This window comes from Myotis davidii, unplaced genomic scaffold, assembly GCF_000327345.1.
Source record: "Myotis davidii unplaced genomic scaffold, ASM32734v1 scaffold187, whole genome shotgun sequence".
Classification (NCBI taxonomy): domain Eukaryota; kingdom Metazoa; phylum Chordata; class Mammalia; order Chiroptera; family Vespertilionidae; genus Myotis; species Myotis davidii.
In genome coordinates, this window is record NW_006383018.1 from 8,135,317 (window position 1) to 8,149,973 (window position 14,657).

At 40.0% G+C, this 14,657-nt stretch overlaps 1 protein-coding gene across 1 annotated transcript in view; it reads left to right on the forward strand.

The window, feature by feature from the left end:
• Positions 1 to 13,427, forward strand: part of GLCCI1 (glucocorticoid induced 1) — a 65,764-nt gene extending 52,337 nt beyond the window's left edge. Inside the window, exons 7-9 of the mRNA XM_015558261.1 lie at positions 794 to 921; positions 9,299 to 9,419; positions 10,555 to 13,427. Coding sequence (XP_015413747.1) covers positions 794 to 921; positions 9,299 to 9,419; positions 10,555 to 10,903 — 598 coding nt within the window. The 3' untranslated portion in view covers positions 10,904 to 13,427. The remainder of the gene's footprint in view (positions 1 to 793; positions 922 to 9,298; positions 9,420 to 10,554) is intronic.
• Positions 13,428 to 14,657: the final 1,230 nt, after the last annotated feature.

Consider the following 14,657-nt stretch of genomic DNA (forward strand, 5'->3'; position numbering starts at 1 on the left):
TATTCCCATTCTAAAATTAGGTTATTTTTCAAATATTGAATTGTAAAAGTTCTTTGTAAAATTCTTTATTTTCTAAATAAAAGGCCCTTATTAGAGTATTATTTGGAAATATCTCACATTCATTATTAGAAAATTTGAGTAATTTGCAAAGGAAATAGAAAACATTGTTTGTTCCTGGCCTTCAAAATTAAAATAAGAAAGAACAAACAGAAAAATGTATGCTTGTGAATATTAGACTTTAGTTCTTATTGGCAAGTAAAAGTGATTTCTTGAGCAGTTCAATGAATTCATTCAGTATAAATTTACTGAATGTCCACTGTGTGCCAGACCCAGTAAAAACTCATTAGTCGCGACACTCGTAAGTCAAGGCCCCACTGTACTTGCCATTTGGGATTCAGTGTTAAAAGAAGTCTCTATCCTTGGGGGATATTGTGGAAATGCTGACCTACAATACATATAGAGTGCTGCATCATTTTAAAGACAATTTACCCATAGTACTTTGAACCCTAAAAACTTTGGGATATGAAAGAAATTTTTTGTTCAATAAAGGTAACATGCAGAATTTAAGACACAAGATTGGTGCCTTTATTCTCATAAGAATCACTGATGCTGATAGTGGAATATGACATCAGAGGAAACACCATGTGTTTTCTGTGTGAAGCGAGAGTATGCACTGTCATTCACATGTGTAATGGTTATTCCTCCTGCAGCCTTTGGATATTCCAGATGGCCGAAGAGCTCCGCTCCCTGCTCACTACCGGAGCAGCAGCACACGCAGCATCGACACTCAGACCCCCTCTGTCCAGGAGCGCAGCAGCAGCTGCAGCAGCCACTCGCCCTGTGTCTCCCCCTTCTGTCCCCCAGAATCCCAGGACGGTAGCCCTTGCTCAACAGAAGATTTACTCTACGATCGTGATAAAGGTAAGAATGACCCCACCCACCTCAGTGGAGGGTTTGTTACAGGGCCTTGCTCACACTTTCTTTGCCTTAGACCATTGCATCATTTTTTTTCTTTTGTTGAGTGGTGGGCTTGTAAAGGATTGATTAATCTAAGGTTGTTTGTTCATTGGTTTTACATAGTCCCTTCTTTGTGACTCTTACAAACATCTTCCATAAATGTGTCAGAGAAGCACAGCACATGATTCTGAGAGCCACTGAAAGCTGTAAAATGGACTGTGTACAGCTTCATGTCAGATGACACAGGTTTTTCTTTGGTATTGCCCAGAGTTAATGATGGTTATGGTAGAGTCTTTATTTCTTGTGCCTCTAGTTAGACTGCATAATCAGATTGCTTTGGGAAGAAATAATTTCTAAAAATACTGTTGGAAGAATGAGTATATTTTTTAACCAAGTAGATAAAGTTTAATACGTTATCTACAGGACATCAGGGATTATATTTTGTTGTATACATGAATTATTGATAGCACTAATAAGAGCGCAGAGCTTTTGGGATTTTTTTTTGTTGCTTGTTAGGCCCAAACCATTTCCCATGTTCTTGTGCTCAGTCTCTTGTTTCAGTTTCTGGCCCTCTCAGACCTAGATGCAGAAGGCAACAAAGACTGCCCAGCTTCCACCTTCCTAGCTACTTTCAAAGAAACACTGAAATTATTTTAAACACATTCATTGTTTCTCACCGTAGAAAAATAGGTCCTAAGCAATAAAAATTAAAAAACATAGAAAAATTAAAGTTTAGAGTGTCTTAGAGGATTTTTATGGTCCTTGTCCTGACTTGACCCCCGCCCCCCCACCTCCCTTTAATAGTTTAATTGGTCTCATTTTGAGGTATTTTTGCATGTAAAGTGTCCAGATCTTAAGTGCTCAGTGCAATGAATTTTTGTAAGTGGATGCAGATCAAGATTTAGAATGTTTAGCACCCGGAGCCTCTCAGCCCCCTTCCTGCGGTATCCTTCCCCTCTACCTGGAAGTCACCACCATTCTGACTTTCATCACCATAATCGAGTTTGTCTGTGTTACTGTATTTCCTAGAAGTGAAATGGCATTTGTGTCTGGCTTCTTTCATTCATCATTATGCCTGACTGTCGGCTGAGATTTAAATGGAACCTACTTTGGACTTTGTCCTCTGCTCTTATTTCCGTGGGTAGATCTCAGCGGTTCTCTCCTTTCCGAAAGCCTTAGGAGCTCCCTTACCCCATTAAGGTTGTATTTATCAGGATAGCACCTAAGGCATCTTTGCTTCAAGTGGGAAGTCTTCACTTGGTAGGATGTTAGGCCAGGAAACTGTCATCTCACTGAGGCATCCTACCAGAGCAAATGTCTTTAATCACTCCCTTGTAGCATTTTCAGTAGAACAATCAAGAAAACACTTTGCTTCTAGTAGGAGCATTTGTTTGGAAGGTAAATGGAAGTGTGAAATAACTTTAAACTTGTTTTAAGCTACATAAGGTGCTAAATGGCAAAACAGGTCTGTCTGATTGATGCCAAAGCCCATATTCTTTGTTACACCCATAGAAAAGATAAGTATGTTTCAGATTGACCACTTGTGCTGCTTATTAGGACTTATAGTTGGTTTAAAATGAAAAGTAAACATAATAGTGACAGTATGACTAGACAATTAATTTTTGAGTTTTGTTTTCTTCTTTTTAAGTTTAATACTCGGGGTAACTAAGAGACGCTGACCCACAAAGGACATATTTTAACAAGATGACAGATGAGTTCCATCTTGGTTCACTGGTTGTGAGGCTGCCTTCAGGACTCTATAAGTGTCTATATGCCATGAGACAGATAAATCTAGGGCTCTGCAGTTCGATTTGAAGTTTAAAACCATATATGTTCTTTAATGCCTTTTTTTCCTGAAGACTTACAATCTGTGTTCTTATGAGAAGGTATACTCATGCCACTTTCCTGCACTGCAAGGTCTTCTGCAGGGAGCACTCTTAACACCAGAGTGCTTTGACACACAGGAATGGATTTGAGTCCTTAAAGCTTGGGGCATAAAACTTGCATTAATTCTCAAGGATTCCATAAATGGTAGCTACTGCTATAAAAATAATAATCATTATTATTATCTCCCCAGTGCAAACTTTTTCTCTACAACAGCAATTTTCAACCAGTTTGCTACAAGAATTTTTAAAACATTTAGTCAGGGACACTGACCTCTTTTCCCTTAGATTGTCAAATTAAAAAAATGACAACAGCCAATACAACAACAAACATCTGGTGTGAATGAATCAAAATGATACCTTATTGGGGGGGTTGGGGTCAGATCTCTATGTACAGTCTAAATTCTGGGGATTTTTTTAAAGGTACTTATTTTATCTTATACTTGGCATTTTTTGCAATAAAAAAAATTGCTCTTTTGTTTCCGTATATTTCCAGTAAAGAAAAAAGTGAAATTTAATAGGTTTCTAACAGGTTTATATCATTAACTATGAAAACAGAATTGATTCTATAATGTTGTAGTCAACTAGGATTGATTTGGAATACCCCCATGTTGATCAGTTCTGTGGTAGACTAGCCAGTTCAGACATCCTGGGGCCCTGGTAGCGTTCACAGGAGGGGAGGGACACCACTGGAATATGCGTTCTAATGAGAGGTGAGCTGGTGCTTCTTCCAGTACTCCTCTATTCAACACTTCTGCCTCTGTCTAGCATCTCTTCTCCATGAGTTCTGTGTAATCTGAGGCCTCTAAAGTAGTATTAGTTGGTTAGCCTGCTGGTTTTTTCTTGGGCTATTGCAGTTGTAGCACCAGGACAGAAACACTCTGACTATGGAGAAAGGTCCAGCCTGGAGAGACTGCTTTCATGTTTTGGCTTGTGTGTGTGTGTGTGTGTGTGTGTGTGTGTGTGTGTAGAAATCAGGGATCCAGAATAAGAGCTCTCATCTTGACAGCCTCAGAATATATCCTGAGAGTCTGCTAAATTCTTCCACATTATCATGCCCCAAATGCAAGGGAGGAGAATAGTCATTTATATAATATGGATGACAGCGTAAAAATATTAGTTCCCTTAGCAGCTCTGTCAGTGTTCCTTGATGGTAGCCAAACCGGTGCTGGGCAAGCCACAAAATCTAGACTTCAGTCTGCCACTTATAGTTGGTCTTTGGCACAATTCACATAAGCAGTTGTTATAACATTCTGCAGTTTTGCAAGATATAGTGGAAACATTGATTATTGTAATCTAAGTCGACTCAAAAGTTCTACTCAATCCAGCTATGGAGAGCTGTATTCCAAGAGCCCATAAATTGGTTATTTGGAACATAAACTATATTTTCCCGCAGGAACAACATATGTTATGTGGATGGAGTTTCCTAAGACCAATACATAAAAGCCTATTTAACTCATACTGTGATTTGACTCATAAATATTAATATTGTTAAACTTTCTGGGTGTTAGAACTGAGCAGCCCTTATTCACAGGAGAGAGAAAAAAAAGTATTCTCTTGTCTTTTCGGGGTCTTGGGTTTGACCCTAGGCAAACTTTGAATTTTTAATATCTTCTAATTCCTTTCTACGTACATTTTAACTCTATTTGATTGATCTCTAGGACTCTATTTCTTAATCTTTTTTGACCTTTACCCTTACCATACTTTAACCCTCTATCTTCCAGACAGCCTAATCAGCCAAGATTTTTGGAGCACTTTCTGTGGTTTATGTTGTGAAAATAGATATGTTGATACACTTCTTTTAGCCACTACATCTTGCCAATCACTGCTTTTGAGCATGAATTGGTTTCTCTATGAAAGGATTCTTCCCATATGGTTCCAGGATGCTTATTCTCCTAGAAGAATCTCTTGGTGGTGAAATTAAAAGGAGTGTAGAGATTCAGTTCCAACAAAGGAGTTATCTCACAGGGTAAAGCAGATCTCTTCTAAAGTAACAGAACAAACAAAGCAAACAAACTCTTAGACACCGGCATTAGTACTGTGGTTACCAGGGCGGAAGAGAGGTGGAGGGGGATGAAGAGGGTAAAGGGGGATCAGTGGTGACGGAAGGAGACTACACTTTGGAGGGTGAGACACAGTGCAATGTACTGATAATGTATTATAGAATTATACACTTAATAATATGTATTAATGTCACCCAATAAATTTAATTTAAATAAGTCATAAATATTAGCTGCTGTTTTAAAAAACTGATTTGTTTTAGAATTATGTCTCTGACGTCATCTTTCTTATTTCTATTTTTCAAGATAACATCTAAAATTATGTATATTCCTATTCTGACAGCTTATAGGAACATCCAGTAAATAAATGCCTTTTTCCCTACTTTCAGAAAATGTTCACAATTTGTAGCAATGGCAGATGCTGTGCTAGTTCTCTGGATAAGTTACTATTCATAATTCAAAACTAATAAATATATAGCTCAGTTCTAGCAATTACAACCCAGAGTCCATAATAGAAGCAACCCAGAATTTAGCATGCCTGCATATATCTCTCACCTAATCTCCTGTTACACATTTAGCAGAATGGGAGCTCTAGCAGGAGCAGGTAACTTTATTTTGCTTGTTGCTTTATCCTTAGCAAATGGAGTAGTGTCTAGCAGAGTGATGCTTAGTGGAGACTTTCTGATTAATCCTTTAAGAGCTTTCTTCGTGGCATGTCCATTTTTAAGGATATATTTTTATAGCTGTGTTGAAATTATTAGTGTCTTTTTTTGTTAAGTTGTTAAACTGTATGTGTTTGGCTTTTGAATGTTCAGGAAGAGTGTGATCCTCTCTCTCCCCACCTCCCCACAAACAAAAAAACTAAGATTATGTGAACCTAGTGATAGGCCTTTGGTGGGGAAGAAGACATGAAGCTTTGTTTCCTGTTGAAATTAGGGAAAAGGAAGTACCTTTGCTAAAACCCATCACATCTTCAACTCTGTTCCTGACTGGAGAGAAAATAGGGTATCATCCAGGCTAGCGGAAAAGGGGACCTGTTGAATTTTTGTCCCATTATCTTCTGTTTTACTCTCAGAATAAATATCAACACACAGAGGCCGTTCCTTCCACTGTATCTCTTTGTGAGGCTAACAGAAGGCAGACCTAATAAAGCCGTTACCTGAGCTGTAAGCTTTTAATTAGAAACAGAATGCTAGACTTGGGTGGACCTTGATCTTCTGGTCACCTCATGTCTCTAATGAGGACAGTGGAATTGAGATAGATCAGAACTTTGGCAGAGAGCCTAACGGTAATGAACTCTGACTCAGGTTCCCCTGTTGAATCCCTGCTCTGCCACTTACTAACCGTGTGTCCTTGGGCAAGTTACTCAACCTCTCTGTATCTCAGTTTTCTCGCCTGTAAATTAGGGATAATGATGGTCCTGCCTCATAGCGTTGTTAAGATGATTAAATGTGCTCAGGTGGTTTACCTGTGTTATCTCCTGTAATATTGCCATAATCCTATGAGTAGGGATGCGGTCTTTATATTAAGAATGGGGAGTCTAAGGCTTAGAGAAATGAAGTAACTTAAGTTCTTTCTATGCAGTCCAGATGCCAACAAAAATCTACTACTTGACCCTACTTCTTGCTGCCTTTGCAGGAGGAGTACAGGCATGCAGCATGAAAGGGGCTGGTGTGTTGTGGAGGACAGTAAGAAATTGCGTGGCTGGAGCACAGGGGTGAATGGTAGGGAGTAGGTAGAAAGCAGTGCACGTGGAGAGGTGGAGAAGCAGCTACTTTTTAAAGGGCTTTGGATGCCTTGGGAAGAGAAATGAAGAGCCAAGCAAAGATCTTTTATAAGCTAAAGGACATGACTAGCTCTATCTTTTCAGATCATAACTTGGGTGGAATTATAGAACTGGAGAGAGAAGCAGGAGTACTAGCCAAGATGCTGTTGTAGGAGCCTAGTCCTGTGGTCTCCAAACTTGATTTATTACACACACTTTTCAACAATTTTTAATCTGTGCCCATAATATAAATTCATATATTTCTAAATTATCTATGTGTAATCCACTCCCCAAACTAAATATGTGCTGGCAAAACTTCCTTTCATATTTTCAAAGATAGAAAGTGAATATATAAATGTTCTAATATTTTCTTCTTGCCTGTCAGCACGTTGTGTTGTGCACCTTAGTTGGGAAACCACAGGTGTAGGGAGAAGTGGAGGAGGGATGGCAGGGGCAGGGGACTTGGAAGAAGGCATGGAAGAAGGGTCAGCAGCAGCAGCATTTGGTGGCTCATTAGATGTGTGAGAGGAGGATAAAGGCAGAGCTCTAGCTTGGGAGTTGTGGAAAATGATTACCACCACTGATAAGGCAGTGAGTATCAGAGAAGGAACAGGCTTTTAGGACTATAATGATATGCTTAAGTTCCATGTGGCTTTCTGCCTGAAGATGTTATAGTACCATTTTCATGTAGCAATTTTTAGAAATTGGAAATTAGAGAAGTTTCAAGAAGAAAAACCATTTAATTCATTATAGATAATTAACAGGAAGATAATCAATTCTGTAGATCATTCAACTTACATGTAACTTTCAGTTCTGGGAAAGTCCCTTGAAATCATCAATAAAGTATGAGAGAAGTCTTGTAGGTAGGCCTAGTGATGTAATAAGAAATAGAACACAGATTGTAACTGTGGCCAAGATGATTTTTCTTACATGACAATAGGGTGAATCCTTGCTTGCTACTGACAAGGTCACACCCCTGCTGATGGCAGAAAGGCTTTTAAGGGCATGGGGCCCATGGTCTTGGGCCACTTCTGCACACCAGGAGGGCTCTGTTATTACCAACAGTTATCTGCATGGAGGCATCCCATGCTCTATCTGCAACGTCCAGCTATATTTTTGGTATTACTGGCCTCATTCTCACCCATTTTTTACTGTGGACCAGTCTTTTTGGTCTAGCCTAGCTCAAATAGAGAGCAGCAAACTCAAGACTCTAATCAGGTTAATGATGCTTGGCATCTTCCATACCCCTCCCCCCCCCCGCCACCAGGAGATTTATTTAAGCAATATAGTATAAGTGTTGGATCTAAGACAATCCGCAAATCTGTGTGGTATGTGAAGACACCCAGCTTAATTCTAAGACTTGATTATTTCCAAGAAACTCCGCATAATCTGTAGGGACACACGTAACAGTAGTGATGGAGAAACTATGTGCTTCTCTAGGTTTCCCAATAGTGTGGCCTTATTTTCCAAAGCAATGATTTCCCAGCCAGAGATACAGCCACATTCAAATGCAAGCACACATCTTTGTTCCCAAGACTAACATAGAAGCTCTTTGAATCACCCACCAAATACACTATAAGTGTGCCTGAAGGGTCTACTTTCTAAGCATGTACTATACTTCATTAATAATGATAAAACATCCCTATTACTCAGATTCTGAATATTAGACTGTGTTCTGTATCCTAAACTAAAGCAACTTATCAAAATTGTGACTAATGTAATTATGGTACAAATGCCATCTTTCAGAGTATGCATGAAAATAATACATTTCACTAGATCATGTGCTTAGTATTTTAGCAGGGGGGATTGGGTTTGCATTAAGTCAGAATTTGTTTAAATGGGACTATTGTATTTATACAAGCATGTTACTGACTTTGCAGCTTGGCATCTCACAGAGATAATGACACATTTTGGTGGATTTGAATTTCCAAAATCCTTTGCCAGATAGGAAAGGAAGAAATTACATATAGATTTTACAGCTTTTCATGAATAAGACCATTTTCTTTTTGGTCAAAATATGAAGAAAACATGTTAGGTAGAGACATTTTTTGATTTCTCATGCTTCCAGTAGCAAAAATACAAATTGTGCTAAGAAAGTCCTTTTATACAGGCATTTTCAAGGCAAAATCTTAAGCAAATTACTTTTTCATGGTGGGCTGAAGGGAAAAGACAGTGTGTTACAAACTTGTGTTTTTCCCTGCATACATATTACTCATGATGCTTAGTAAAAGTAACGTTTCTGCTAAGAGCTAGCGAAGATTATTCCACATACTAAAATTTCCAATTACATTGGTTGGACAGTTAGAAAACATAGAGAACCCTGTATTACGATCTCTTGTAATTCTTCTGTATGACTTACACATATTATGCCATTCATTTACATTTTGCAATACATAATAATGCATTTGTTTTCAGGACTACAGCTCTACTTTATTCAGAATGCAGTTTTCTAGACCCAAATATCATCCTTTTATGTTCCGTGGTGTGGCAGATTACTGTTGCATTGAAGCTTCTCTGTATAAGAAATGTACTACAGAAGGACGTTAGAAATAGCTGTGCCATAAAGGAAGCTCTGTGGCAGAAGCAAAGGGGCCATAGTGGATAAAGTGTGCAAACGGCTGCTTGTTTGGAAATCAAATTTAATTGAAAAGAGCTTTCAATCACTAGTTAATATAACTGCTTTAAATTTACAGACAGTGGGAGTAGCTCACCGTTACCCAAGTATGCTTCATCTCCCAAACCAAACAACAGCTACATGTTCAAACGGGAGCCCCCCGAGGGATGTGAGCGAGTGAAGGTCTTTGAGGAAATGGCGTAAGTAATGTCTTTTCTATCAGCTGGGATCTGCAAAGCTGTAAAGCTTTTTACTGAGACCAGTTGATTACAGATGAATCAACTACTCCATCCAGCTGATAATGTGTTTCAGAATTATGAAAGGAGAATCGAATAGGCAAAAGAGAGCTTATTAAAGGAGGAGCGGAGGCTGTATGCTGGGAATATGTAAGCTGATACAAAAGAAACTTGGGAACTCATCCTTACTAGCTAAAAGCTTGATGTTCAGTCGTTCAGAATGTTCCCTTCCGAGGCTGTGGGGATGTAGGCGGCTAACACAGAGACGATGAGCAGCAGAGTTAGTGTCAGCACCATGCGTGGTGCATCTGATGGCAGTGACCACCAGCCAGAGGAAGCCAGTCTTCTTTCCTGTGGGCACATGTACCATGTATAGTCACCAGACTTTCTGTTTACAGATTTTTTCTTTCTGAAATTTCAATATGTACACATTAGAAATTAAAGGAAAAGTTCATACTGTAACTACTTGGCAGAATAGCTAAAACAAAAAACCAACAACCTGTGTGGCTCTTGGGCAAAAAAGTACAATCATCCCTGTGCCCAGTGCAGGTGTGCGGCGGAGGCCGCTGTGCCCTTGCATGTAGCAGGGACAGCCCGGCCTGTAGGGGAGGATGGCTTAGGTTCTGGGCATGGGAGGAGAGGAAGGGCTTGCAGACCCTGCTTTGTTGGGCTGACTGGCTCTTTGAGGAGCTACTGAAACTTTATTTTTCTGATCTGTGTTAGTCGAAAGTATGTATAGAGATGCAGAAAAAGGAGGAAACGGTGGGGTAATCCTCTCCCAGTAGACTTTCTCTTAAAAGAAAGAGCTTCCAACTGAGCATGGTCTTCAGCTGTAATGTGAGAGGTGTTTCCACGTCCCTAAATGCTTGAAAGCAAACTAATGACCCTCTGGGAAGATTTGTCTGCCCACATACCACTTCAGTGCTGTGTACATCAGGATCTGCCAGCTGACTTTGCTATGGAAGATGTTTACCCCTCTGTACACTTAACTCATCCCCTGCCATTCACATTTTAGCTGTTTTAGAGACTCCAATTAGTTCAGAAAGTGCTCAACTTTTTCGTGATTGTAAGTAAACCTCATTTTGTTTTATGGTTTTAGGTCTCGTCAGCCTCTCTCAGCCCCTCTCTTTTCATGTCCTGACAAAAACAAGGTTAATTTCATCCCAACGGGATCAGCTTTCTGTCCTGTAAAGCTCCTGGGCCCTCTCTTACCCGCCTCTGAGCTGATGCTCAAGAACTCTCCCAGCTCTGCCCAGAACCCAGGCCTGGCCACCCTGACCGTGGAGCAGCTCTCCTCCCGGGTCTCCTTCACGTCGCTCTCCGATGACACCAGCGCGGGCTCCATGGAGGCCTCCTCCATCCCACAGCCATCCCAGCAGCCCCCACAGCTCCTGCAGGACCTGCAGGGCGAGGAGCACGTCTCCGCGCAGAACTACGTGGTCATCTAATGCCGCCGGGGGGCTGGCCCTACGGGACCGTCCACGGATTAGGAACCAGGTCTCAGATGTCTACCTGCATGGAGTGACAAACTTTCTGAATGCCACCACCGACAACAAGCTACTTAGCAGCATCGTAAAGTATCTCTTAACACTGATCTTGGCAGGGATGGAACTCCTCTTCAGCAGTTTTTGTGGAAAGCAGCAATGCTTGCAAAATGTGTGTCACTGAGCATTTTAAGTGGAGACTATGCATTTCATAGTATGTTTGACAGATTAGTACTGTGTCCTGTGTTTTGTTCCAAATTCTTCAGTATAAATAAGCTCTATATCAAAAAGTTGCCTGTCTAAATAGAAAATGTCTTGCTGTGTTTTGTCCTATGGAAAATACTGTACTTCAGGATTATGTTTACAATCGATCCAGGTGTTTGTTTCTAACTTCAGTAATACATACAATGCAAAAAATAAAATAAAATAATGGCCACAACAGTTGCACAGTGCCCACCCTATGGCCTAGCTTCAGGTACTTCAGTTGAAGTCTAAACTCAGGTAACTTGGAATGTATATCATATTGGGATATTAACTATTTCACAGCTAAAAAGCTAAAGAGGGAACATCACTCTTTGCCTTTCCTTGTTTTACGCATTTCCCTTTCCTCATTACATTCCACTTCCTTAGAATAAGAACTGCATTCAGCCCTAGGAGAACGGTCATCCTGGACCTGGGGGAAATGAGGACCAGCACACCCAGGGTGTCTGACATCACTCCTGTCATGTGGTTACCAGGAAAACAGCTGTTGCATTCATGGTCTCAACATGTGTAAACGTGGCTTTTTTTTTTTTTTTAAAGTTCAGGTGTTGCTCAGTGTATGACTGTTCGGTGTCACATATAAAGTGTCCAGTACCAGGCTGTACACAAACATTCCACATTGTGTGTGATGGAATTTAAAGGCAAGAATGTCTAGGTTTAAATTCAGAACAAGTGAAGTTTCACAGGGAGTGGTTGAGATTTGTTTGTTCATGTTGGCCATCAAGGTCATGAAACGCTACTGTTTTATCTAAGGCATGTTAATGCCTAGTTTCCCTTCTGGAGAGTCTTTAATCCACAGGTTTAAAAAGGACACGCTTGGGGTTATTGTCTTCCTCAAGCAGTTCAGGTGCATGAGTGACATTCATGGAGAGGGAATGTGTAGGTCTCAGAATGAATGCCACAGGAGTTAGAGGTGAGCTGGTGACTGACAAAAGCAGTAGTTTGACGCTGTATCATTTAAGCCTCTCTCCGTAGTATCATGAATAGTTCTGTTGATTTTGGTCATGCAAAAACCCAAGTAAATAGCCTTGACCTTGCAGAGTTGACTTCTCAGTGCAGTGTGAACAGGGCCCCCGATGCTCCCGACTGCTCAGGGGAGGAGCCCGACTTTCAGACATTGTTTTCTGTCACACAAAGAGGATCCAAAAGCAAAGGGAAGTTTTTGTATTTTCATTCCATTGCTTTCAGTTTAATAAAACATAGAGTTGTTTCCATCTGCACCTTAAGTATAGGGCACGGTTTTCTTAAGAGTTAGGGGAACAAGATGCCTACAGCTACTGGAACGTTGAAGTTCCCTTCAGTCATTCCCAGGTTGTTATTTTCTAAGGAGGTTGGAGAAGGAAGAGACGGTAGAGATGAAAGCAACACCATTGATTTTTCTTTTAAAGAAATGGCATCTATGTGTATGTGTTTGTGTGTGTATGTATTCTGTGTATTATTTTGTCATGATTCCAATTTTCTTCTTTCCACCAAAGTTTGCAGTAATATTCTCTACTGAAGGCGCATTCTGGCTCCTTTAAATTAGTCAGTGTTACGTTGTAGGAGACTGTCATGGGAAAAGACTCATTTTGCCATTTTCACAGGGGAACCTTTTTAAACAATCTCTTCAGCAAGCAGACACCTTTAACCCTAATAATCTCAGGCCTTGATGAAAATACTATATTTTGTAGATTATGGTTAAAGGGAGAAAATTATTAGTTCTGTAAGATAAATATGAGCTCCATTAACTTCTGATACCTGGTGTAGCATTACCCACGTGCTGATCTTATGCTCTGCTTTTGTCCAAATAAGATGCAATAGTATCAATATCAATTTCCAAAAGATGAACTGAATATGCTTTCCTGGTGATGAAATCTGATGTACGATATTTATAGTGATATGTGCTTTTATTTTTCTCATGATAAACTGAATATTAATTGTGTTGTACATTTATTCTTAGCCTATATGAACGTTTTGAACCAAATGTGTTAAAGCTTATGCTTTGCCATATAAATTTCCAGGAAGTTGTTGAGCTCAAATGTATCCTACATCCAGCTGTAGAAATTTGTCAGAAATTGTTTAAATTTTGTATATAGTTGTACTGTTTAATCCTAGCCACTGCGCTGAACAGTATTGGAGTTACCATCAATATGGCTTTACACAAGGAAATGTGTGGCTTTTGTTTTGTATTTTTTCAGTATAGAAATTCCTGTGTCTTATTTAAATAAAGTTATTAGTAAAAGAGGAACAGTTCACATCCATCTTTGGAAACACTGGGAGGCTGGCTTCTCACCCGTCAGAGGAATTGGGTGCAGGGTGGTGGCCATCTGCGGTGCTCACTGGTTCCCGACCTGCATCTCTGGGGCTGAGGGACTCCAACTGGGTCAGGTTTCCACAGTCTGCTTTCCTCCTGACATTTAATTTACACACTTTCCATCACAAGGTAAGAAGCTAAATGTCTAAAGTTCCAAGTCTCTGTAATGCTCCCAGCTCCGAGCACCTGAAATAGAGACAACATTGTTCCCACGTTATTATTTTATACCTAAGAACTGTTGGTGGGAACAGGTTATTGTTTTAAGTTTGATGAAATCACCTCAGAAAAAGTTGCCTATTTCTTGCAACGAAAGCTGTAGTTTAAAAAACATTTTTATTTTCTACTCCTTTTATTTATGTTCAGATTCAGGATAAGAGGGAGAAAAGCTTTACAGAACAATGGAGTGTTGACATTATGTCCCGCTACCCAAATGGGCTCATGATAGATCGTGTGTCCTGAAAGCAAAAACAAACCACGTTGAGAAGTAGTTTACCAGCGGAGGGTTCATTTCCCAAAGCACATCTTACCCAAGAGATAAGATTTCACCTTTAAAACAAACGTTAAAATGACTATTCAATGTCTGTGCTTTTGCCAGAAAAAAGGTAAAATACAACATTTTAAGCTTGTCAACTATCTTGAGGATGATTCATAATTCAGACAGGGAATTATGTACCTTATGCAACTTAAAAATTTCATTGCAAGTGAATTCCCAGGAAAAGTAGAATTCTCAGTCCTATCTCTACTTGACTCAATCAAATAATAAGCTTAATATATAAACAGCCCTGAGAAACAAGCAGTATGTCAGTATTTGCAAAATCAAGTCTTGAAAAACAAAGGGGGGAAATTAGGCCTAAGCTCTTACATATGTTTAACCTTATACTAGCTAGAAATAGCCACTGAAAGTTTATGAATATTGCAAAGTAAGTGCTTATCCCATGCCCCACCCCACAGGGTGAGGCCCCTTCTCAGTGTGAAGTTTCCTGCCCACACATGTTCCCTACTGCTCTTCTGCAGCTTCTGCCTTCTCTTCTCCCCCATCTTCGTACTCAGGGCTCTGGAGCTGCAGGACTTTGTGAAGTTGGATCCCTTCATTCACAGCAGGAGTCAACATCTGAATGCTAGTAGCCCCACAGTTCCAGTTGTCTGAAGAGCATCTCCTCTCAG